Below are 24,738 nucleotides of genomic sequence, written 5' to 3'. Positions count from 1 at the left end.
AAAAGAATCAAAAATAAAGTTCATAACCATGCTGATGGAGCTGCAGAGAAATATGCAAGAGCTAAGGGATGAAGTACGGAGGGAGATTACAGAAATGAAACAATCTCTGGAAGGATTTATAAACAGAATGGATAAGATGCAAGAGGCCACTGATGGAATAGAAACCACAGAACCAGAATGCACAGAAGCTGACGTAGAGAGAGATAAAAGGATCTCCAGGAATGAAACAATATTAAGAGAAGCATGTGACCAATCCAAAAGGAACAATATCGGCATTATAGGGGTACAAGAGGAAGAAGAGAGAGAAAAAGGGATAGAAAGTATCTCTGAAGAAATAATTGCTGAAAACTTCCCCAAACTGGGGGAGGAAATAATCGATCAGACCATGGAAGTATACAGAACTCCTAACAGAAAGGACCCAAGGAGGACAACACCAAGACACATAATAATTAAAATGGCAAAGATCAAGGACAAGGACAGAGTTTTAACGGCAGCTAGAGAGAGAAAAAAGGTCACCTACAAAGGAAAACCCATCAGGCTATCATCAGACTTCTCAACAGAAACCCTACAGGCCAGAAGAGAATGGCATGATATATTTAATGCAATGAAACAGAAGGGCCTTGAACTAAGAATACTGCATCCAGCACGACTATCATTTAAATACGAAGGAGGGATTAAACAATTCCCAGACAAGCAAAAGTTGAGGGAATTTGCCTCCCACAAACCACCTCTACAGGGTATTTCAGAGGGACTGCTCTAGATGAGAGCACTTCTAAGACTAAATAGATGTCACCAGAGAAAATAAAATCACAGAAAAGAAAGCAGACCAACCAAATACTAACTAAAGGCAAAAAATAAAATCAACTACCCACAAAAGCAGTTAAAGGAAGCACAAAAGACCACAGAATGAAACAACCAACATATAAAGAACGGAGGAGGAGGAGTAAGAAGGGAGAAAAATAAAGAATGACCAGACAGTGTTTAAAATAGCTCAATAAGCGAGTTAAGTTAGACAGTAAGATACTAAAGAAGCTAACCTTGAACCTTTGGCAACCACGAATCTAAAGCCTGCAATGGCAATAAGTACATATCTTTCAATAATCACCCTAAATGTAAATGGACTGAATGCACCAATCAAAAGACACAGAATAATAGAATGGATAAAAAAGCAAGACCCATCTATATGCTGCTTACAAGAGACTCACCTCAAACTCAAAGACTATAGGAACAAAGAAAGACTGAAGGAACAAAACAGCAGCAGAATCATAGAACCTAAGAATGGACTAACAGTTACCAAAGGGAAAGGGACTGGGGAGGATGGGTGGGAAGGGAGGGATAAGGGCAGGGAAGAAGAAAGAGGGCATTATGATTAGCATGTATAGTGGGGTGGGGCACGGTGAGGGCTGGGCAACACAAGAGAAGACAAGTAGTGATTCTACAGCATCTTACTACGCTGATGGACAGTACTGTAATGGGGTTTGTGGGGGGCATGTGGTGAAGGGGGGACCCTAGTAAACAAAATATTCTTCATGTAATTGTAGATTAATGACAACAAAATAAATAAATAAATATTTTAAATAAATAAATAAAACAAAAGCCGGGGGGGGGGGGAAATAAAATAAAAACTGATGCCCTAATGCAGAGTAATATAATACAGATATAAACGAGTAGATACAGGACACATTCCCAAATCAGAAGTCATACATGAAGAGGTAAATCAGTGAATTCAGTAACACTTTAAAAATGCTGATTACTGAAACGTGGAAGACTGAAATTCCTAAAGAATACTATCTCTGAAGTACAGCTGCTCCCACGTTCCCCTAGTTGGCTTCGCAGTGTTCTGAAACCACAGGCAGGGGAAAGGCTTCCTGGCCTATACTTTTCCCCTTTCACATCCAAGTTGGCCTTTATATTGCGGTGATTAAAGAGAAGAACTGTCCACAAAGCAAAGCTGAGCCGCGGTCTGAGGCTACCAGACAGGGAACATGGGCCTTTAAAATACCATATACTAATGAGTGTTTCATTCACCTTGGACTTTGTGCCCACCCAATTATAATGAAAGTTCTCTGAAGATCAGTGACTAGGTTCTATTTTCTGGTTTCCCCCAAATCCACATTTACTGGTGGAAAGAATATTAATGTGTGATATTCTATAACACTAATTCTAATCAATCACATTATTTCTAAAGACTGAACTTTTGCTCAACACTTAATTTACCCCACTGCCACCTAAAAGGTACCATCCCCATAGAACAGATACATTTTAGAAATATTAAGTAATTGTGCAAGGAGTAATTATACACAAAAACTTTATGCACAAAACTATCCTCTTGTGTCTACATATCATGATGGACATGCTACCTAAAAGGTGCAATGTTGCAGATCCACATTTCAAATCAAGATCATTCTGTCTAGACCTTCTAGTATTTAAAGCAAGAACTTCAGAGAAAAAGGTACTGATGGTAGTACTTTTTTATACACGAATACTGGGTGGGGCAATGTTTCAAGCACTACGGGGATCACTGTATGAGGTGCATACTGTCATGAACACTTCCTTACAGAGAAGCAAACTGAGACAGTGACAAGTTAGATCGCACAGCTAGGACTGTACTTCCTTTATCAGACACAGTTTTCATATTAAGAGGAAAAAAGTCTAAAATTTTGGTCTAATATTTTCAGTACAATTGAGCAAATATTTACTAGACACAGCTGCGAGACACTGCAGACAGAACAATCACCAGGACCTCATCACTGTTTCGAGGGCTCATGTAGTCTTTCAAGGAAGACAGACATGTAAATAAACAAGGTAGTTACATACATACAGCACATACATGCATGTACAAATAAGCTCATTAACATACAATGTATTGTGTCACACGTACAATCACAAAAACTGGCTCCAGGTCTAAGGAAACTGAAGCTGAGGAAAAGAAAGGGCCTGGCTGGAACAGAAAGGGCCTGGCTGGAACCTTGTATAAGGGGTGAGATCCTCAAGTGCCTCCCAAAATCACACAAGAAAATCTGAATTTTTTCTACGAAGGCAATGTTATAAATAAAAAAGTGGTATGGATTAGACTTGATTTTAGAAGGACCACACAGTAACACAATGAAACAGAGCTTGAGAAGAGAGTGAAGTTGTAAGCAAAAAATCTAATAAAATTTTAAAAACAAAAAAGAGGGGTTAACATCAAGTCCCCAGTAGTAAATATCTAGAACTTTATCTTCCCTTCTAAAGGTAATAAAGTCAGCAAAGCAACATTAATGTTTTAAATCCTTCTATAAAACTTAATTGGTGATAGTAACCAAAGAAATGCAAATAAGAAATTTTAAGATGTGACTGATGTTGAACCCACTGAGGTTAAGATTAAGACAGTGCCAATGGCACCTTCCATCATCATTGCTGGTAATGTTGGCAGGTTCCTGGACAGCAATTCAGCAATATGTAGCAGAAGCCACAACAATCATACCCTTTGACTCAGTATTTCTATTCCTAGGACTCTAGCCCACTGGAATATTTTAAGAAACATAAAGTTACACGTATAGAGGTGCTGCTAAAGCACATGAATAAAAGCAAAAGCAAATACAGTATCTAATGAGAGAGCAATGCTTAACTGAACTGATACAGCAACACAGAGTATCAAGGAGCCAGAAACTAGAAGTTTTTATGACGATATATAATAAATATATAATAAAACAATGCAAATAGTACAACTACAGTTACTAACTAGGGATGACAATATATCCACATGAGATTTAATGCACAAAACTGAAAATATCGCAAGTAAGGAATAAAAAGACAACAAGAATGAGAAAGGAAGTCTGAGAAAACTGGTAAGAAAAGTCAAGAGAAATGGGGCTGCTGCAGGAACTTCCTCCCGTGGTTCCACAGTGAGCCCCCCACCATCTGCACAAGGCCTGCTTCTCCACGGCTGCGAGGATGCAAAACACATGTGTACCTTACAGTAAAGCACTTAGGTCAATCTTACTTTCAAATTGAACCAAATCATTCTCTCTCTATATATATGCATGATTCAAAAGTATGCAAAAGTTTAAAAATAAAGCTAAAAATACATCACTACCATCACATGTGACCTGAAGTGAAAAACAAAAACAAAACAAGTAACTTTTAAACCTTCTCAGCTGTGGCCAAGAAAAGCTTCTCTTCATGTTGTCCTCAAAACCTCTAGCCTTGTTCTTTATGTATGTATAAAAGTTGGATCAGTAACTCACCCCTATTTAGGTCAAGATTAAGTCTGGCAAATGGGACGGAAAAGGCTCAGAATACTGAGAAAGACTCTTAAAGCAGCTGGCATTTGCTTAGTAGTCAGAGGAACAAAAACCAAAGCAATCCCTATTATTTAGATGAAAAAGATGAATTACATCATCACATAATTGAATATATAATCAAGGAATAAACATTTGTGAGAATAAGGCCATGTGATGCCATTTTTCAAGCTTCATGTAAATTAGAACCAGACAGTAAGCTGATTGAGTGAAACTGTAAATTTTCAAAGGCACTACATAAATCACATGTTCCTTTATCATGCATGCTCAACTGGCATACAGTCGTAACAAGAAAAGAGTCACATGACCTAGTTTTTAAAAGTCTATGAATTTTTAAAAACATCTCATATTCCCAAATATCCCCTAAAACAGCAGTTCCCAAAGTATAGTCCAGGGACCCTGGGTCCAAGACCCTTTTCAGAGGTTTCGAAGGTCAAAATTATTTTCATAATAACATTAAAATATTACTCTTTTCTCCTTCTCATTCTTTCACAACTACATAGTACAGTTTTCCAGAGCCTACAGAAATGTGTGGTATGAGAGTAGACTGAATGTAGAGGTAGGGATGAGAATCCAGCCTATTGTCCATTAAATACAATTTATGAAATGCAAAATAATGTCACCTCTCATTTTTTTTACTTTTAGGAAGATAGTTTTCATAAAGAAATAGGAAGATATTTTTCATAAAAATATTTAATGGATTATTTTTAAATTAATTAATAATTTTAGCTTCAGTTTTAATTTCTACTATGGTGAAAATCAATAAATATAACCTATATAAATAAAAACTCTTTGGGAATCTTCAAATAGTTTTTTTCAATTGTGTAGATGCCAGAAATGTTGAGAAACACTCCCCTAAAACATTCTCACTACCTAGCAAAGAAGTACTCAGTTTCCCAAAAGGACAACTTTAGATACTTAAAATAACTTAAGAAAGGCTGACAAGTTTATTCTTAGCATTCTTGGTATGAGAAAAGGTTCTGAGTAGCACAGTGATGAAAATTCACAGTTGGAAAATCAATTACACTTTTCATATGAGTTCAACTTCAATTTATTAAACATTCATTGAATACCAATGTGTTGCATGCATTAGACATATTTAAAAGGGGAGAAGTTAAATAAAAATCTAGACTGACCTAAGGAACTCTTAGTCTTACAAGGGAAACATGGACAGCTATTTTCCAAATATATGAAGGTCTGATTTGACTTGTTAAATGAAAAACTGCTTATACAATCTACCAGTTTTCTTTCTTTAGCATAAAAATCCTAACTTTTTTTTGATAGCTCAGGGTCAGCATTAGAACAACAGCTGTGCTACCTAGTAAAGGTAGTACTAAATGTAGCAAGTACGGCTCCTGTATTCCCACCTCAGCCCCTGCTACACTACACGGCTGTACACAGCTGTAACAGGAAGTGTGTTTAAGGAGGCTCCCTGACCTGCAGACCAGGCAGGTATGTCTACACAGGTGCTGTCCTGTTGTGACCATTTTAGGTCAAATTTGTTGATCCTGGGTGTTGCTGTCTGCACTGACTCTCTCTCAGTTTGGGTCCAGAGGAATGGCAGGAGTCTTGCCCTTTCTCACTACATCTAACCACAGTCTCATGGCCACTACGTACATCTCCCCTTTGTTTTCTGGACTTCTTTGAAAATATTCAGGAGAAAATGTTTATAACCAATCACCTCTCAGCCCAACCTAACGCAGGGTAAAGACACACACATACTTACTTGCTGGGTTAATGTTTCATAGGCTTACAGGGCTGTTGGGACTTTTATGAGTATGGGGAAAAGAAACTTTTAAAGAGTCGAAACATCTCTACAACGAAATGCAATGCTGACTTAAGGTAGGGAAAACTCCTCCATCTTCAACTGAGAACACAAAATTGTGGCTTACTAAACTGTTTTAAATGTTATCCATATCTTCCTATACATCATAAACATCCACCAAAAATAGACATGAAAATGTGTTTTAACTATTCTTTGGGCTTTGAGAGATGACCTAATCCTTCAGAAGAACAAAAGCATGTACTGTACATTCAATTTGCTACAACCTCGAAGACTGTTCAGTAAAATAAACTAACTCAAATTTATGGTTTTATTATACACATTTCTTCTAATAACCTTGCCAATTTTACAGCAGAAAATAAGACTAAGAAAGTGAGCTGACAAAGGGCATGTAACACCGATAGGCGGCAGACCTGGAATTCACTCCCTGTTCTTACTCAAAGTGAAACAGAGCTGACTGACCCCACCAAACACCTTCATTCTTAAATAGGCAGGATGCCTGGAAGTTCACATCCAAGGTTTTCAACAGGAATTTCTAGCACTACTCAATGAGTTACAAAACTACATCTTAGTACACTGACACATTTATAATTTTTTGAGGCAAAACAAACTTACCTTCAGCATTTTTTTATTTGCTGTGTTCTTCCCACATTCCCTCCTCAGCTGTTCGCTCACCGCCTGTAGCTCTCTTCCAAAGCGGATCATTCGCTCTATGGCGGCCTGGCTTCCTCCACACAACTGGCGTCTTAACTGACTCGAATCAACTTCTGTAAGCAAAGTGAACAAGTAATTCACGACTTCACTAAATGGAGTACAACGGAGAAATGAACATAGGCTGCTTATAAAACTTTGTTTACTTCATCTAGTAACTATTACCTAGTATTTAATCTATATATGCAGGTTTTTAACTTAATATGGAATTTACAGCTAAAAGGTGTATTTTATCTAGGTCTTTAAGAGTCTAGAATACAAAATGTAGCATGCAGTTCAAAGTCAGGTGACAGCCTTTCAGTATTAGGATGTTACCTATATGTCAAGGAAAATTTCATGACTAGTACAACTGTCTAAAACTGCATTAGGAAAAACAGAAAAAAGTTTGTAATTGCTTCTCAGGCTACTTTAACTGACAGAGAATATAGATGGAGTAAAATGATTCCTATAGACTGCGAGGCTAAATGATTCCCATAAAAAAACTCTTTTACAAAATAATTTTATAGTTTTTATCTTGGTTGCCAATAATCACTGACAAATAATGTAACCCTATAAATCACAACATAGAAATCACCAATGATGATGATGATCATTAACATTTACTAAGCATTACTTGGTGTTACTAACTTTAGAGATCAGCTCAATCTTCACTATCACCCATGAAGCAGTTATTATACCCATTTTACAGATGAAGAAACCGAGGCACAAAGCTCTTAAGTAACTTGTCCAAGGTTACATAGCTAGTAAATGGCAGTTGCAGAATTCAAATCCAGGAATCTAGGTAATCTGGCTCTAGAACTCCTTATAGTCACTTTGCTTAAATTACTGAATATTGTGATTGCCTTACCTATAGAGCTAACCTGCCTTTTTAATCATATTCCTTGCTTCAAAAAGTGAATTATACATTGGAACACATAATCCTCAACAAGGTAGTTGTGTAAGTAATAAAAGAATAAGTTTGTATACAGAACGTAGTTTCTTATACTCTAATGATTTGAAAAAATACCTTTTAATTTCAAAATAATAAGAAATCTAATGCTACCACAGAATTCTGACCAATGAGAATTTATAAGCTTCAATAATTTTCATGTTTCAGTTGATGGGAAAGTTTGCTGATGGTTTAACTTTATGGTACAATTCACTCCACAAGTTGTCAACAAAGTAAAATTATGATGCTAATGTATCCTTCAGCCACATAATTGAGGGGCAGGGGAGGGAGGCCATACTCAAGCACTTAACTCTATGCCAAGCACTGAACTATGCGCAGTCACATATACTCAGAGTAAATGAATTTAAGAAAGTGTCTGATTAGAATTTATAAAATCCGCTCTATCCATTTGGCCTTTACTGGCTATACTGAAGTGTAAAAACTTTTCATATCTCCAACTTTAAATATCCTAAGGGATAAATACGTTAGTACTGCAGCACTGATGACAGTACTAGCATTGAGCCAAAACAGAGTTCAGTGAAGAAAACTGTTTAGCACTTAACTTCAGAAGGCGCTGAAAAGTTACTTTACTTTCTCCAGCAACCCATTCTCACAAGAAATTAAGAGACTTAACATATCACTGTCAAATCCAATGGCACATACATCTTTAAGTTTGATTTATGCTCATCAGCTGTGAATCAGTACAAATAAAAACATAACCATGTAGTCATCATTTTTTATTAAAAATGTAAGAAGTATCACTGCAGACCCATTTCGGTGTCACAATCTTCCATTTCGTGATCATGTTTAGAGCTACCATTTAGGAAACCATTGGATGAAGTTTCTCCAACTCCATTGGAGTAGTGATCTGTTTCCATGTCTACATCATTACTGAAAATGAAAAAACAAACCTAATTTTAGAAATAGCACACTTTCAGCTTAGTTTAGAATAAATGACTACTCAACTACATAGCCTACTTATAAACTGACTTCACAAGGCAATAACAATCTGAACAAAAGGTAGTTAGCTAAATCTTGAATGTATTCAAAGCCAAGTATGTAACTGACTCAACAAATTTGTACTCCTGAGATAAGGGAGAAAAATGTAGTGGGTTTATGACTTGATATCCATATGGAGAAATCAGACTTCAACATATACTACCACTAGAGTTTCCAAACTCAGATCTGCACTTTATTCTTTGTTAATCAACTCTTGCCCCAAAATCTAAGCCCCTCATGTCAGCACTCACTTCCAGTATGTAGGGGGAAACCTCACTCCCCAAACAAGCTCCTACTGGAACTAACGTCACCTCTTTCTTGCCCTCATATTCAGCTCACTTCTAAATTATTTTTCTTTAGTAGTCTCAACATTTTATTATTTGCCTTCACTCCTTAAAAATATACCTTCTTTCAAAGGTAAATAAATAATCTTAAAAACTACCCAGTCACATCCTCTTCATATCTTTCCAGTACCCAACACTATTTTCCTCTCACAGGCTTTTTTATTGGCTAAAGATTCTAAAGTACTGCCAAATCTTAATTTAAAAATGTTGTTTTGGATATGTAGGATGTTTCCAATTTTTGCTCATTTCACATTTACTGAAGGAATAACTATGTACAATAACTGTATCTGGACATATTGGAATTGTCACGTATGCCCTTCAGATTCATCCACAGAGAATATCTATCTAATCTATAAGATTTCTCCTATGTAACCCAGAGGAAACACTTGATACACATTCAGGAGTATTTAAATAAAAATGACCTTTTATCATTAAAAAGGCAATCTATATTCATTGGTAGGGGAATAAAAAAAACACTTAATGCAAATAAGCAAAAAGCACTTTATGCATAATGCCCCAGAGGTAAGCAGTGGTTAACACTTGGGCTTAGGGGGGAATGGAACTATGGGTGCCTGGGTGCATACACATTTCTATCAGTAGAACCTGTAACATAAACAGAGATCTAGGAAGAAGGGATCAATGGTTCTAGGACTCCTTTGTCAGTCAGGGAAGTTTGTTTATTACTATCTTGACAAAACTTTGAGAATTGGTAAGAAAAATCAAACTTTAAAAATAGTGTTTGATTGAATGGAAATCCTTAAAAATCACAGCTTTTGATGATGTTAATAAATATACTATACCTTTTGGACAATTCAACACAGTATTTAAGAAGGATTCTTTCATTCAACAGACATTTAAGAGCCTCTGATCCATGTTCCATATTAGATGCTAAGGATATAATGCTCCAGTCTCTACCCTCCAGGAGCAAAGAGCCTATGAAAAGCTAATGAAGTTATTATATTACAGAGGCTCAGTGCTACAGTGAAAGTCAGTCACAGGGAGAGACACAACATTTGGCAGGGATGTGTACCAAGGAAAACATCCTGGAAAAGGTAACATCTGAAACAGACTTCTGACAGTTTGCCTGAACAGAAGTCAGGATTGGAGGAGGAGGGCGAGGAAAGAGCATTTCAGATGGGGTGAAGTTTAACGGAAAATGTCCAAGTCTGGAAGTCAGAAATCCTGGGAAGTAGTCTCAGTTCTGCAACTTACTAGCTACTTTAGCAATCTTAAAAAAAAGTCATTACTTTTCAGTATTCAGCTCTACATCTGTAAAATGGTTTTAATAGTTAATATCATCTTTGCCTAATCCACAATATTGTAAGGAAAGCCATTACCAACTATAAAATAACAGTTAACTGCTAAACAGTTTAAGGGAGTTTAAAAGCTTACTTTCTTCTTGTGACTGACACAGCACACAGGGAGGATGGTGTGTCAACCACCCCTTCCTTTAAGCTTGCTTCCCTGAACTCAGGTACGTCTGTCTCTTTAGCAACTTCCTGCCATGAGGATAGTATTTAAAACCCCCAATTTGACAACCATCCTACCTTCAAACAGTGGCAGAACCCTCTACAGCAAAAAAGTACTAATGTACCATAAAATGCAATAAAACACTAAGGACTCATTAACTTTCTAAACTTACATACATGTTATTATAATACAGTACTCTCATTTTGTATTTCCCAATATGTCATCTCTACTGTGAACAACTACCTTGACCTAATCATCAAGTCATTTTTTTCTACTGGTCTTCTCATACCACTTCTGTGGGCTTCCACTATAACCTGTACCTCACACCACCATTTCTTCAGTAAATCCTTGTCACTTGTGATTGATAACTTGGGGACTTTCAAATTTGCAAATACAGATTTTTACATATACTCCTTTCTCCAGAATTGTATTTCCATTAAGATTCCACACTACAACTTAGCCTCTCTCTCCTGTGGTGAGAGAATTGTGCAAGGATGAACATTCCCCAGAAATGCAGTGTGACCGATCAATTCATGTTATAAAACTAAACCAATATCAAATTGATAAAATCTACTAATTATTTTTATGGAGAAAAAAAAGTTATTCTACTAGTACTGAACCAAACTGAGATTCAGATTCTGGATAATTTAGGCAGGCTGAATTTGTAAGAACTTGCTCTCACACACTAGAACTTAATTCAAATGGTTACATTTCACAAACCTTTAGGTTCAATGAATATTAAACCTGAGCATATCAAGGGTCACAGTATATTGATAAAGACGTCTCTTCTCTCAAAGCTCTTCCAAGGCCCAGACCATGCCCGGCAGAGCAACTGACACCCAAAAGGTCCTCAGTAGTATTCATGCTGTGTGCGTTTCCTAAATGATGCAACCATGATCTGTTATATGCAAGGTACCTAAAGACAGGCTCTCAGAAAAGATCCTTTGTAAAGCTGGTTATTTGGAACTCAGGAAATATTCTACACATTTACATCAAATAACATTCCACGTACAGAGAAAAAAATAGCTGTCTGTAAACAGATCATATGTTAACATGAGATGTTAAATAGGTCTGTGGTGGTAGAAAGACCAGAATTTGTCCCTATAAGCCCACCAGCGGGGAGAGGGAATGGAGAGGAAGACGAAGGAAGGGAAGAGCCTGTGTGCATCCTGGGAGACGGAAACGCCTCGGGAACTCGACTCCCTACCTCTCTCTTCTCTCGGGGCCTAGGAACTCCCAGGTCCCATATGGGCAATGTTTCCAAATTATTAAAAATGATGACACCTACAGTTAGGTTGCTTATAGTGATGTAAAAGCTAGGGAAATCATTTACCTGGTTAAGTTATTAACTTGTGATCTTGACATATTTATGCTATTCAGTTCTGGAACATTCAAATTGGAGGACTGGTGTTTACTATGGCAATATGACTGATGTACTTTATTTGATATTACACCATTACTACAACTTTCAAAACCTGGAAAAAAATGAAGAAAGACACGTCATGAAAATAGAAACATATTAACTCACTGTAAGGTTACAAGTAATGAACCCATATTCTGATCTTGTATTTAAAACTTCCGTAATATAGGAGTCAACGGACTACTTAACTAGTAAACAGATAACCTCTTGGGAAGAATACAAAGGTATTTAATTGTAAGCTGTGACTGTCATCTCCTCTAACACTTACTGAAGGCTTAATTAGGGGTTTTATTTAATCCTTACAATTCCCCTGAAAGGCAGTATTATCATCAGCCCCCATTTTACATGAGAACACACTGAGGCTAAGAATTTGTACCTGCAGTGACTATATGATAGTCAAGAAAGGTGCTGGCTAACCACATAAATATAAGAGATCACTCTCATTTTGTGAATGGTAGTATAAATAAACCAAGAGAGAGTAATACAGAAAGGTATATGCTGCCCGAGAAAAAACAAAGGTGTTATTTTACTCTATGCAAGGAAAGGAAACAGTATATGACATCACTTTTAGAAAGTTAAATGCACAGAGGAAAGGTAACACCTTGGAAAAAAGAATTAAAGAGACAAGAAAGAAGACCGAGAAGGATCAGAAATAAACCTATAGAAGTGAGGTCATGAAAGCCAAGAAAGGAGAGAAAATTTTAATTAAAAGAACACCAAAAGCCTCAGAGAGTAAGACTGCTGAGCCAAAAAGGGATTAGGAGAAAACGAACTGGGTGAATAGACTCTTGCAAGAAGCCTGGCTGAGAAAGAATGAGACAGAAGGCGGTCCAGCAAGGTCTGGTGACTGATGGCCTAAGATATCCACCTTCACATTTATACTTCTTTAGAACATGCAACTACCTTTTCTTTACCAAATATCTATGATTTACTTTCTAGAGACAACTGCAATGTTGACCTTTGTTTATGAAGATCTGCTATTAACCTATTCTCAGCAACAGTTCTCAAGTTACTCCCTGGTACTAAAAACACACAAATCTGATGCACCTACTTTGAGACCAAGTATACACATGTGCAAAAGAGTTATGTAGAATGTATGGATTTTAAAATTTTATTTGGGTTCAAAAACATAGAAAGGTAAAATTTTAAAGATAAGATTGAATCTCACCAGAGTAATGTGCAGTACCACCTTTGCCTGAAGCTAGACTGTGGATAGTCATCCCGTGGCTTGGGCTCATACTCGGACTACTAAAAGGTCGAGGACTAACAGGATAACTGTCTTGAGATTTTGGGCTTCGTCCTCCCAAACATCGTACTTCACTATCTGTACCATTCACCATTTCTATGAACTGACGCACTCTAAAAAGGACAAGACAAATTTACTTAGATAATCTTCAAGTAGCTGTTTATTTAATAGCCAACAGATTTCTCAAAGGAAATATTTTAGGAACTTATATTTACCATTAAGTTTGATCTTTAGGTAATATGCTAAAAATAAGAAATATCATTTCATATGTTGTATTGCTTAGAATTTAAAATTTTCCAGAAAAAAATGATAGTGTAATGTAAGAGAGTATGTTATTTACTAAGAAAATGAAAATCTGTCGCTATAACAAATAATAAAAATAGACCTCATTTTTTAGCTAAAAGAATTTAAATAATATTTGCACTTGGTAGCAAAGAATATGTAAGAACATGATGTGCTTTTATGTACATATGATAAATACAAAGAAAGAGCCTTTCTCCCTACCCTTCCTCATCTCTAATACCATTTGCAACTTCTTAACCAAAATGGGCCACATTTCAACTTTTACTCTAAAGCAAAACAATACTGACATTTGGCTTACAAAGGGTTTCTAGTGCTTAAAGAGCTGCAATCTTAAGCACTGAATTTTAATAACACCGGAATTTTAAAATAATGAGGATTCAATAAAAATAAAAAGCCAAATTAGGATGGCTATTATAAAAAAGCTTAATAACACCTGAAGTTTAAAACAACGAGGGTTCAATTTTTTTAAAAAGCCAAATTAGTATGGCTATTATAAAAAAGAATAAGGAACAGAAAATAAAAAGTGTTGGTGAGGATGTAGAGAAACTGGAACTCTTCCACACTGTTAGTGGGAATGTAAAATGGTATGAGGCTATGGAACTGTAAGGATTAATTTACTCAAAAAATGAAATATATAATTATCATATGGTTCAATAATTCCTCTTCAGGGTACACACTCCAAAGAATTGAAAGCAGGGACTCCAACAGATATTTGTATACCCCTGGTTCATAGCAGCATTATTCACAATAACCAAAAGTGGAAGCACCCAAATGTCCATTGATGGATGAATGGGTAAACAAAATGTGACGTATATGTGCAGTGGAATATCGTTCAGCCTTGAAAAGGAAGGGAATTCTGACACATGCTGCAACATGGATGAACTTTAAAGACATTATGCTAAAGGAAGTAAGCCAGTTATAAAGGACAAATATTTTATGATTCCATTTATATGAGGTACCCTGGAGTAGTCACAATCAAATTCATAGAGATAGAAGATAGAATGGTGGTTGCTAAGAGATAGGGGGAGAGAGAGAAGGGTGTTAGGGTTTATAGGATACTGAGCTTCAGTTTGGAATAATGACAAAAGTTCCAGGGACATATTGGTGATGGTTGCAGAACAAGGCAAATGTACTTAGTACTACATAACTACATGTAAAAATGGCAAATTTTATGTTATATATATATTTTACCACAATTTTTTTAAAGTCCACAGACTTATTAAAAGGTACTCTACAGGAAGAAAAATAGGTACCATCTTCAGTAAGATTTTCACACTTTAAAACATGGAGATAAAAAGAGAGAAGAACAAACATACAGCAAAAGATGCCATTTGCTTACAGTCCTCAATACAAGTTTTTTAAATAATCTGTTACTTACATGTACTAATACATTACAAAATTATATGCAAACATTTGAAACAAAGTAAAATAAAAATTGAGACTATTAACATGAAGATAATTTTGGTTACATATACCACACACATAAATGTAATATACCATGTTTTATTAAACTCACTTCAATGTGAAAAGGAGATTAGGATTTCTTTCAAGTAAACTTGGGTATAATTGTTGTGTTGTTTCAATGGCTTCTCCCATTCTTCCTGCTAACACCAATTTCTGAATTCCTATTTAGAAAAAGAAAGCAAGAGACTAATTGGATAGAAACATAAAGTTAGTAGACCATCAAAAAAAAGTTAATAAAAAGATCTTTAAATAAATTACTGTATTAATTACTGTATATAATCCTAAAATTATAGTTTCAATTAGGCAATCGAGGAAAAACTTCAGACATTAAAAAACTAGAAAAATAAGTACTTTCATGAAAACCAAGCTTTCATAAAAAAACAAATACTTAAAAAATCACAATTAACATATAGGAAAAACATCTGTTAAGCAATATTAAAGTATTAAACACTAAGATTAAAAATATGGTATCTTTGTAGTATACACTGGTGATGGTTTCATAGATACATACTTTTCTCCATACTCATCAAGTTACATTCACTAAATATGCACAACTTTTAATGTCAACCATATCAATAACATTAAAAAAAAATAAAGACCAAAATAAACATTAAAGAAATTATAGTCAAAATGTATCATCAAATATAACCTTTGAATCCAGTACTAAAAGAATGCTAGCATTCCCTGTGTGTCAGGGCATTAGCATTGTTAAATTAGATGATGAGGATACAATATACATGTGATCTCCTGTTTGCCAGAGTTTATAATGTAGTATGACAGACAAGCATATAATTAGCCACAGCAAAATGTAATCAGTGTTATTACAGCAGTTTGACCTGTAAAAAAATTGTTTCTATACATCACGATTTCACCCACGTGTTTTACTTTTATGCCTATTCTCTCAAGTCCGTACTTTCCCTGACTGACGAACTGTCAGAATATTAGGATAGCTAACTGTGGGCCAGTTATCATGCTGATTCGCCCTTGTTAGAACAGGCCCTACAGCTCTGGCCATAAGCCCTAGTTTTAAGATCAATACTATCCATTTAAACACAAATATTTAAATTTCTTTTCACATGTTATCTCCACTAACTTCTAATTGTGAGACTACTTTGCCAATTAAAAAAAATTACTGAGTATTAACTTCTTCAAAGCTCAAGAAAACATTTTAAGAAAAAAATGTAAATACTTCTTACAGAACCTTCTCCAAAAGTATAGCTTTTTACATTCAGAAGACTAACACAGTCCTATGTGACCCTTTTTTTAAAGGTAATCTTCAATAATATCAACGAAAATCTTTTTCAGAGGTATCAACTTTACATTAATATATTTGAAAAAAATTTTTAATTTAAAAACTAAATTTTCTAAAAATCAATATAATGAGACCTATAATCTGAAAACAAGTGTTAACCATGCTCCACAGGGTCCTTACTTTGTCTATTCTTAATGGAAGCTAATTCTTCTAGAACGGTCTGGTCTGTAGATCTGGCAAAGGCCTCTGCTGTGGCACAGTACCCATGGTGGACTAAGTAAGATGAAACCATTCTTAAAAAGAAGAAACACACATCTTTTAGTTGAGAGAATACATGCTTCATACTACAATTTATATAAACAAGGTCTACTCTGATGTTACAAAACCAACCTCTCCTCTTGAAGCAATTAAGGATTTAAGTTTGAAAAAACATTTTGCTGTATTCATGCAGTATTCCCCAAAAGATAACTGTAAATGCTATATTGAAACAACTCTCCCTAAAAGTAAATATTACTAGAGAATCAAGGACATTAAATAACTCTTCCCTTGACTCTTGGCACCCCATTATTTGCAGGTCCTTTCCTATTATTCCTCATCCTTATATTCAATCCTAATAACTGTAATTTATGTTTTACCTGTTTCCCATGACTTATCCCAGTAAAGTGTTAGCATTTTCTAAACAGAACAATTTAAAAACAACAGGTTAACTCTTTGTGTTCAGAGTTCAACCCTTTTATATCCACCAGTTAATTACATGGGATGGGATGATAAGGTATAAACATGAGGAATACTAAGGTCCAGAACAAAGCCTATTAGGGAGATAATAGGGAGAAGTTGGCTTTTTAATCTAAATCAATTTAGTATGACTGTATATGGTAGACTGATTACTCAAATAAGATTTACAAGGAAATGACAAACTTCAAAGAACAAATTAATTTTTTAAAAAGCCAACAAGTGATCAGAACACATATTTACATCTAACCACAAAATATTAGGAAACTGTTGACTCAACATTATTAACCCATATATCCAATATATCCAAATATTCAACCCTTAAGCCTGCCTCCATTTGACACTATTAAGGGCCTACTAGAAAAATGACAGGAAGCAGCTGTTTATAGGAAAGAGGGACTGAGCAGGCAGCAGTTGGGGAGTGGAGATACCTCTAAGAAATAGATTTTTATTTAATTTCATCTGATTGTTCAAATTAAGTTAAGAGGGTAGGGAAGAACCTTTGAAATTGGACTTCCTAGGAGCTCATGATGAGTGTCAACTTCGTCAAGTGGGAGTGGGAGCCCTCACTGAACTCTGGCTGTAGAATTAGGATAAATACTGTTTCCTCATCCTACTATGATTCTCAGTGGCAACCATAATTAAAGCATTAAGGGGACGTGACCCAGGAGAGCAACCTACCCAAACTCTAACTCATGGCACCACAAGGTCCTGAGTCAGGATTCACTATTCTTTCAACTTTGCTGGACAAAAATTCTAGTGCAGAGGCTTCTGTGATACCAGATGATAAAAGCTCTAGGCAAGAAGCATGTTTTTGGAATCATCATCACATTTTCCATTCATTAGCTCCTCCAAGAATCTATTAAGTTGTTAATTTAAGATTATTCAAAGCAGTTATACAGACATTTAAGAAGAATTATGTCCGATTGATGTTATCGGAAAGACTGCTATTTTCTTGGGTTAAGCTACAGTACTGAAATGACTATTTAAACTTAGTGATATTTAATTTTTAATTTAATTTATTCAATGTCAAGCTTTAAAAGCTACCATTAAGTACTGACATCCAGGTGTCATCTCTAGCCTTTCAGCAAAGGCACAGTCTGAAAAAGTTGACTGTGATAGGAACTGTATTTTCCTTCTGACTTCCATAACGTTATTCTTTTTCATAAAAAGCTCCGTAATAAAATAAGCTGAAAAATTTTGGTAAAGAATGAGTTGGGATAAAGGTTATTAATTTCATAGCAATTTTCCTAACACCCACTGTTCGCTCTGCTGCTACCGATCCTCCACCACTATTATTAATAAGTCCTGAACTTAGGAATCCAAACTCCTTATCCACTGTTCCTATGTCTTCATTCCCTTTACCTTCTCTTAAATATCTAATGATAACATATACAAGTAAATGGCATTAAATATAATTACTAAGATATTTTTTAAGATTTTTCTTAAGCTGGAGGTTTTTGGTCAGATTTTCCAATTTAGAACAGGGGCAATTATACCTCCCTGAATCTATATGATAAAATACAAATATTTAGTAAAAAAGGGATCCTAATAAGCAAAAATAGCTGGTATTATTCTTACAGAGTAACCCACTCACTAGATAAATCCTGACATGAGATATGTATGTATCAAGCCTGTATTCCAGCACATGAACTACATACACCATTACTCGGCTTTTCTTACTGAGCAATCATTCTTCTCCCTGTGAATATATGAACTACTGCTGAACAGCACAGCCAAGTTCCTGTCCAAAAATCACAGGTCCAGCATTATAAAATCTAATTTTTCTGAATTTATCTTTTGCATTGGCACTATTAATAGTTGAATCATATAGCCTATGGAAATCATTAAATCCTATTACTGAGGACAGCAAATGAATTTAACTTAGGTGACCTAGTATCACTTTATTTCCTTCATTAAATTAATATCAGACTAAAATAAAATTCTATACACATACCACCAAATAAAAAATTATCTTAACTATTTAAGTAAATTAGTTTTTACACAGAGATTAAAATATAGTAACACATTAAAACTATGAGGATATAAATTAAAAAGTATCCACAAATATTCTTTTATACCTGAAGAGTAATGTTTTATAAAAAATATACTTGAGTCATGTCAATTCAGATTTTTTGACTTACTTCTGTATCATCGTCTGCCATTCTCCCTCTCGATCTCCGAGCGGAAACCGGTCTATCTGCGCCTGTATGTTGGCTCTCCACTCTCGCATGTAGTCTTCTATGTCAAACACGAAAGGATGCTGCCCAAAATTGGCATCAACTACTTCTCCTGGTGTCTGGAGCCCCACCGTAGGATATAAATTTGGCTGTAAGATAACACATTTCACTAACCATCAAATCCCTTTGTGTTAAAGACTTACCCATTCTTTCATATGCTGACTTTAAAGTAACAGAACTGTAAATTTACTTCATGAATATTTTAAAGTCTCAATCAAAAACTAAGAGAGGAAAACTAAAGCAAGTTATCTAAAACCCATTGTATACTGGATGAAAAATACTACCTCCCGTAATCCAATGATCAAGAAAAATATGAGATAACCTAAGGCACCTATTTTATTCAGAGACTATGGGCCATTATGCTTCTAATAAACAAAGGCACAATTTTTACTCTTAAGCATGTCACATAGTAGTTCAAAGGTTCAAGTCTAAACATACTCAGGTTTATCCTTTTATGTATATGTGATACCATTTCTAGAAACTGCATGTGAAAGCTAGTTACCACTGAAATACAATTCTAAATGGGCATGTACTATCTTAAGCTTACCAAATTCCACTTATCTGGACATTTGGGACATTTTTATAAAGGGATGTGATAACTTAACTATAAGCAAAACACCATGCCATTAAGAGTGGGGATTTTCTATATAAAAAAGAAATGGAGGATTTAGGGTAAATTAAGTTGCTCATGGTCCTTCTACACTGTAGCAGTAGAACTGGAACAGTAGTTTATCTGACACCAAATCTGAGTTCGATTTTTCTTCCTGTTACTCCAAATTCTACTTTATCTTTGTTCTCTGTATTTATGCCTTATTTCTTTTTTTAAATTGTTAGCAAATATTTTCAGTACAAAATCAGGCAAAGATTAAGAGGTGATAACCTGGGTGTAAATATAAGATGCTTACATAGATTTCACAGCAAAAAGAGGGTATACTTAAAAACTGATCAACCAAGCAACCAAAATCAGAAACAAAAGAGTAACTGCATCAAAGTAGTGAGCACTAGTCACACTAGATTAGGGCCATAAATGGTAACGCAATGTATGTAAATGTACCAAGTTTTAATAATCAACAAAATGAGCAGGTTCACAGAATTCTAAGCTGAAGACAAGTGAGATGCTTACATTGAAACTTTCTCATTTCAAAAATGAGAAAACTGAGACCTAAGAAGTTGCAGGGATTTATTCAGAAGCACACAGCATGTTAATGACACAATAAAGGAAAAAACTCCTGCCTCTACTTCTAGCACAGTAGTCTTTCCATGACAATACATTACCAAATACGCTATAAATCAAAAGCACATAAAGCCAAATACTCTTAATAAAGATATTAATAAGATCAAAAAGCAATCCTGTTCATTAAGCTGAGTTTATAATTCTGACATTCAGCATTGTCCAAACAGAGGCGCTTTAAAAATGGTTTAAGCTAAATATTCCAGACAAATTCAGGAAAATTATAATAGTACTATAAAGAAAGTCAACATTCATGAATACTCTGATAATATTATGCCATAAAAATATTTAAAACTACCCTGTGACAAAACGTCATAAAATATCAAGACAAGTGGACTTTTATAGGAAAAAAAAGTATCACACATATAAAAGAAAGGATCAATATTCCAAATATGAAAACATATTCTCACAATACAGGAGGACAAAGATTATTAGCTTAATTTTCTCAAGCAGCAATTTGAGAAGAAACATAAAATGACAAAAATAAACTATGATCCCATCTTTTCTGTAAACATTTAAATAATGGACACACCTAACAGTTCAGAAACAGATCTGGAAAGACATATACTCAAAATTAATACAGTCATCATATATAGAGGTTGGGATTAAGAGGAAGTTCTCTGCTGTACATTTCCCTATTTATAAACATTTACTATTTAAATATTTAACATTATATATTATATCTATAATCAGAAAATGATAAATAACAAAATGGTAAAGTCAGTTTGAGCTCAAAGTAACTATTATTTTTATACCACTTACTCAACTTTAAAACTTCAGAATTTCAGGGAAAGGGATTAAGGACATAGCCCTTAACTAGCTAAACTATAAATAAAAATGACAGATTTTAACCTGCTGGAGTATAGATTTCTAAAAATAGAATGTAACAAAGTGTTGGTTTTAGTATAACCCCTATAGAGTGCAGTTATCACCACTATCTCATTTTGCAACATTTTCATCATTCCAAAAAGTAACTCTGTACCTATTAGCAGTCACTCCCATTCCCCCATCCTTGTAACTCCTGATGACTAATTTACTCGGTGAGTCTACAAATAGGCCTATTCTGGACATTTTGTATAAAAGCAATTACACAGTATGTGGTGTTTGGGTCTGGCTTCTTTAACATGTTTTCAAGGTTCATCCATGCTGTAGCATATGTCTAGATTATGAACTTATATAAAACAATGTTTTCTAGGAAACTATTTCTGAATTTTAAAAAAAGTCATTCCCATGTAGAATTAGAAATGAGAACAGCAAGTCTCTATGAAGAGAACAGGAAAACAGATCCCATTTCTATGAAGCTATGAAAAATTAAGACAGATAGTAAAAATACTATACAAAAGCTAAATATATACAATAATATATTCTCAGTAACAGTTCTGACCTAATACATTTAAAATATTTATTCTAATGAAAATGAAAATAATGTATCTATTAGAAAGTAGTTCAAATCAGCCTATAGCAATGGAAAGCAGCATCATTTAAAATAAGATAGCTTCTTTAAGAAAGAAATTTACCTGAATTAGTCAGTTTATAGATGGACATTTCTCAAACTCGTGAGGTGAGCTGGGGAAGAAAAGTCATTCTGAAAAAGATCTAAGGTTCTCAAAGCTGAATAAATACTCTAGGTTCTATGATAGGTGGAACACACTTTTTTTTCCCATAAATATATTCTCTACCAGGATTTAATGCTCCAACCGGCTAAAGAGCTATCACAGGCACAGAACATTTAAACATCTGTCTGGGAGTGCCTTTAGAGGAAAGACTTAACTTTTTCTGCTCTGTTAAGTAGAAGAATGATATGTTTCATGTGGAAGTCCCAGAAGATCTCACAGTCATAAAAGTGAGGAACTCTCAGAACCACTATATTGAAAGGAAACTTTTTTTTTAACAACCATAGTAACCACGACTTCACCTGTTACAAAATTGAACATCACCACTGGTTAATTTCAGACATGGCAAGAAAACCTAACTGGTGATTCTAAAATGGGACAAAAAATAACTAGTAGGCAACACAAAAACAGTTAAACGTGTCTATAACAAGCTAAGCCTTTTTCCAAATTATCATCACTAATCTACCCATGAGAAACAAAACAAAAAAATCTGCTTGCTTTAGTAAATTGGTTTCATCTGCTTAGTGCCACAAAAAAAAGGGAAAAACACACACAGCCAAGCCCTCTAACCAACCCAAATGAACAGTCTTACCAAAGCCTGTGCAGTGGTTCCGAACCACATCAACCCACCTACCAGCGTCCACACCCCGGCTCTGCCGCCCCCCCCCCCCGCCCACGGCCACCTACCCACTCAATCACACCTCCACCTGTCTACGCAAGGGTATGATCAATTCCTTACTTTCCCTTTCTCCATACTACATTCTTTTCTTGGCTTGCCACTGAGTCTTTCTCATGAGCAAACAAGCATCCTGCTGTATCACCAGAAAATCCCCTAATTGCCTCCCACCTTCTACCACCAGCTACTACCTCCCATTTCTTTACTCCCACTATGGTCAAAATCCTCCAAAGTTGTCCACACTCTATAATCTCCCTCTCCCTATTCTCTCTTAAACCCTTTCCAATCAGGATTTCTCCATCACTCACTCTGTTGAAACCTTCTTGTCACCAGTGCCTTCCACTCCGCTAAATCCACTAGTCAGTTCTCTGTCCTCAGCTTCTGGGATGTCTTACAGTGGCACTGGACACAACCGACTTACTCCTTCCTTCTTGAGATATTTTCTTGGCTTGCTTTTGAGGTCACCAATCCTTAGCCTTCCTCTTACCTCACTGATGGCTGCTTCTCCTTTTTCTGGTTCCCTCCCTCCTCCCAAATTTGGCATGCCTCCAAACAGCCATTAGCCCATTTTTCTTTGCCTACAGGCACTCCCTTGCTGATCTCATCCAATCTCATGACTATAAATTTAAACACCAAAATGCCCATAACTCCCGAACTTTCATCTCCAGCCCAGACCACGCTCTTAAACTTCAGGCTTGTATAGCCAATTGTATACTTGACGGCTCCACTTAACTTACCCAAAATTGAACTCCAAATTTCCCCCCTCAAAAACTTGTTTCACCTATACTCAGCCTTCTCCATTATCTGTAAGTGGCATTTCCACTCTTTCAATTCCTCAGGCCACAACTTTTGAAGTAAGATCTTCTTCGTCACATTTTCACATCAGTCCATCAGAAAGTTCTCTTGGATCTCAGTTGAATTTTTTTATTTGTTCTTTTTTACTTTTTTTCTCTTTAATACTAACTTACTTTGGTATAAATATAAGACAAAAACCCTAAGATTGTAGATTTTTTTTCAACAAGATAAACACTTGTCCCATTGCTGCTTATTACATATTGCTTCTTGCTGAGAGCAATTTTGAGCTGCAGACGCTGAATTTTTTTGGCTTGGCAAAGTTGTCTTCTATTAGAACTTTGATACTTCAGGAATACTAATAATCTAGACTGGGTGTCTATTCTCTGCCTGAGTCTCCTATCAGCTCTCTCAGAACATCTCTGAAACTGGAATGTGTCTTCCAAGTGATGGCGCCTTGCATCTGGTCAGGAGGCTGCCAGGAGGTTGCTGTCTGCCTGCACAGGTGTGAATTTGTTAAAGGATAAGCTCACCATAAACCTGGGACTTGAATTTCTTCCTGGAGAAACAGCTGGATAATTGCAACCTCTCAGACATGTTAGTCAACAAGCCACTTACTGACTAACTGAGAAAAGAATGTTAGAGTCCCAGTGTCAGAAAACCTCTGGTTAATGCCTTCTGGTAATATTAAGGAAGTGATAGCATCAAAACCTGCACAATATGATCAGAGGTTTAGGACCAAATGCCAGAGACATAATGGAGAACTCTTAAGAAGTGTTCCTGTGGACACAGAAGACAGTATCACACAGAAAAACACAGACATCAACTCTAAAACAGTGGTCTAAAAGGTTGGACTCTGAACATTAAGTTTGGGCAATACCTTAATTTATATTGCTTATTTCATCATTTTTAGGTGTGCAACAAGTGATACTGATTTAAAAATCTATATTTAAAAACCCTGGGAGATCATCCAGTAAAAATAAACTAAAAATTGTAAGTGATAAGAAAGTATAGTGTCATAGTTCATAGTGTTTTTTCTGCTCAGTGTTGTATGTGATGCGTATTATAACTGATAGTCTTAGATTTGGTAATTAAGGCACCTAAAATCAAAGCACTTCTAATGATGTGAGCCTCCATCACCTCTTGCCTAACTTTCTGCAGCAGCCTCCTCACACACAGGTCTGCCTGCTTCTACCCTTACTCTCCAGTACAGGCTGTTTTTCAAGCCAGCAGTCCGTGATCCTTTAAAAA

At 35.6% G+C, this 24,738-nt stretch overlaps 1 protein-coding gene across 2 annotated transcripts in view; it reads right to left on the bottom strand.

Annotated features, from left to right (window-relative positions):
• Nucleotides 1-24,738, bottom strand: part of RANBP9 (RAN binding protein 9) — a 100,601-nt gene that overhangs the window by 5,793 nt on the left and 70,070 nt on the right. For both annotated transcript variants that reach the window (XM_037011064.2, XM_073224954.1), the window contains exons 6-12: nt 19,080-19,264; nt 16,384-16,496; nt 15,004-15,112; nt 13,107-13,297; nt 11,852-11,993; nt 8,475-8,596; nt 6,682-6,833 (exon numbers count right to left, since the gene is read on the bottom strand). In XM_037011064.2, the coding sequence (XP_036866959.2) occupies nt 6,682-6,833; nt 8,475-8,596; nt 11,852-11,993; nt 13,107-13,297; nt 15,004-15,112; nt 16,384-16,496; nt 19,080-19,264 (1,014 nt within the window). The remainder of the gene's footprint in view (nt 1-6,681; nt 6,834-8,474; nt 8,597-11,851; nt 11,994-13,106; nt 13,298-15,003; nt 15,113-16,383; nt 16,497-19,079; nt 19,265-24,738) is intronic.

Source organism: Manis javanica, chromosome 16, assembly GCF_040802235.1.
Source record: "Manis javanica isolate MJ-LG chromosome 16, MJ_LKY, whole genome shotgun sequence".
In the NCBI taxonomy this organism is placed as follows: Eukaryota; Metazoa; Chordata; class Mammalia; order Pholidota; family Manidae; genus Manis; species Manis javanica.
This window is presented reverse-complemented; position numbering and strand designations above follow the sequence as displayed.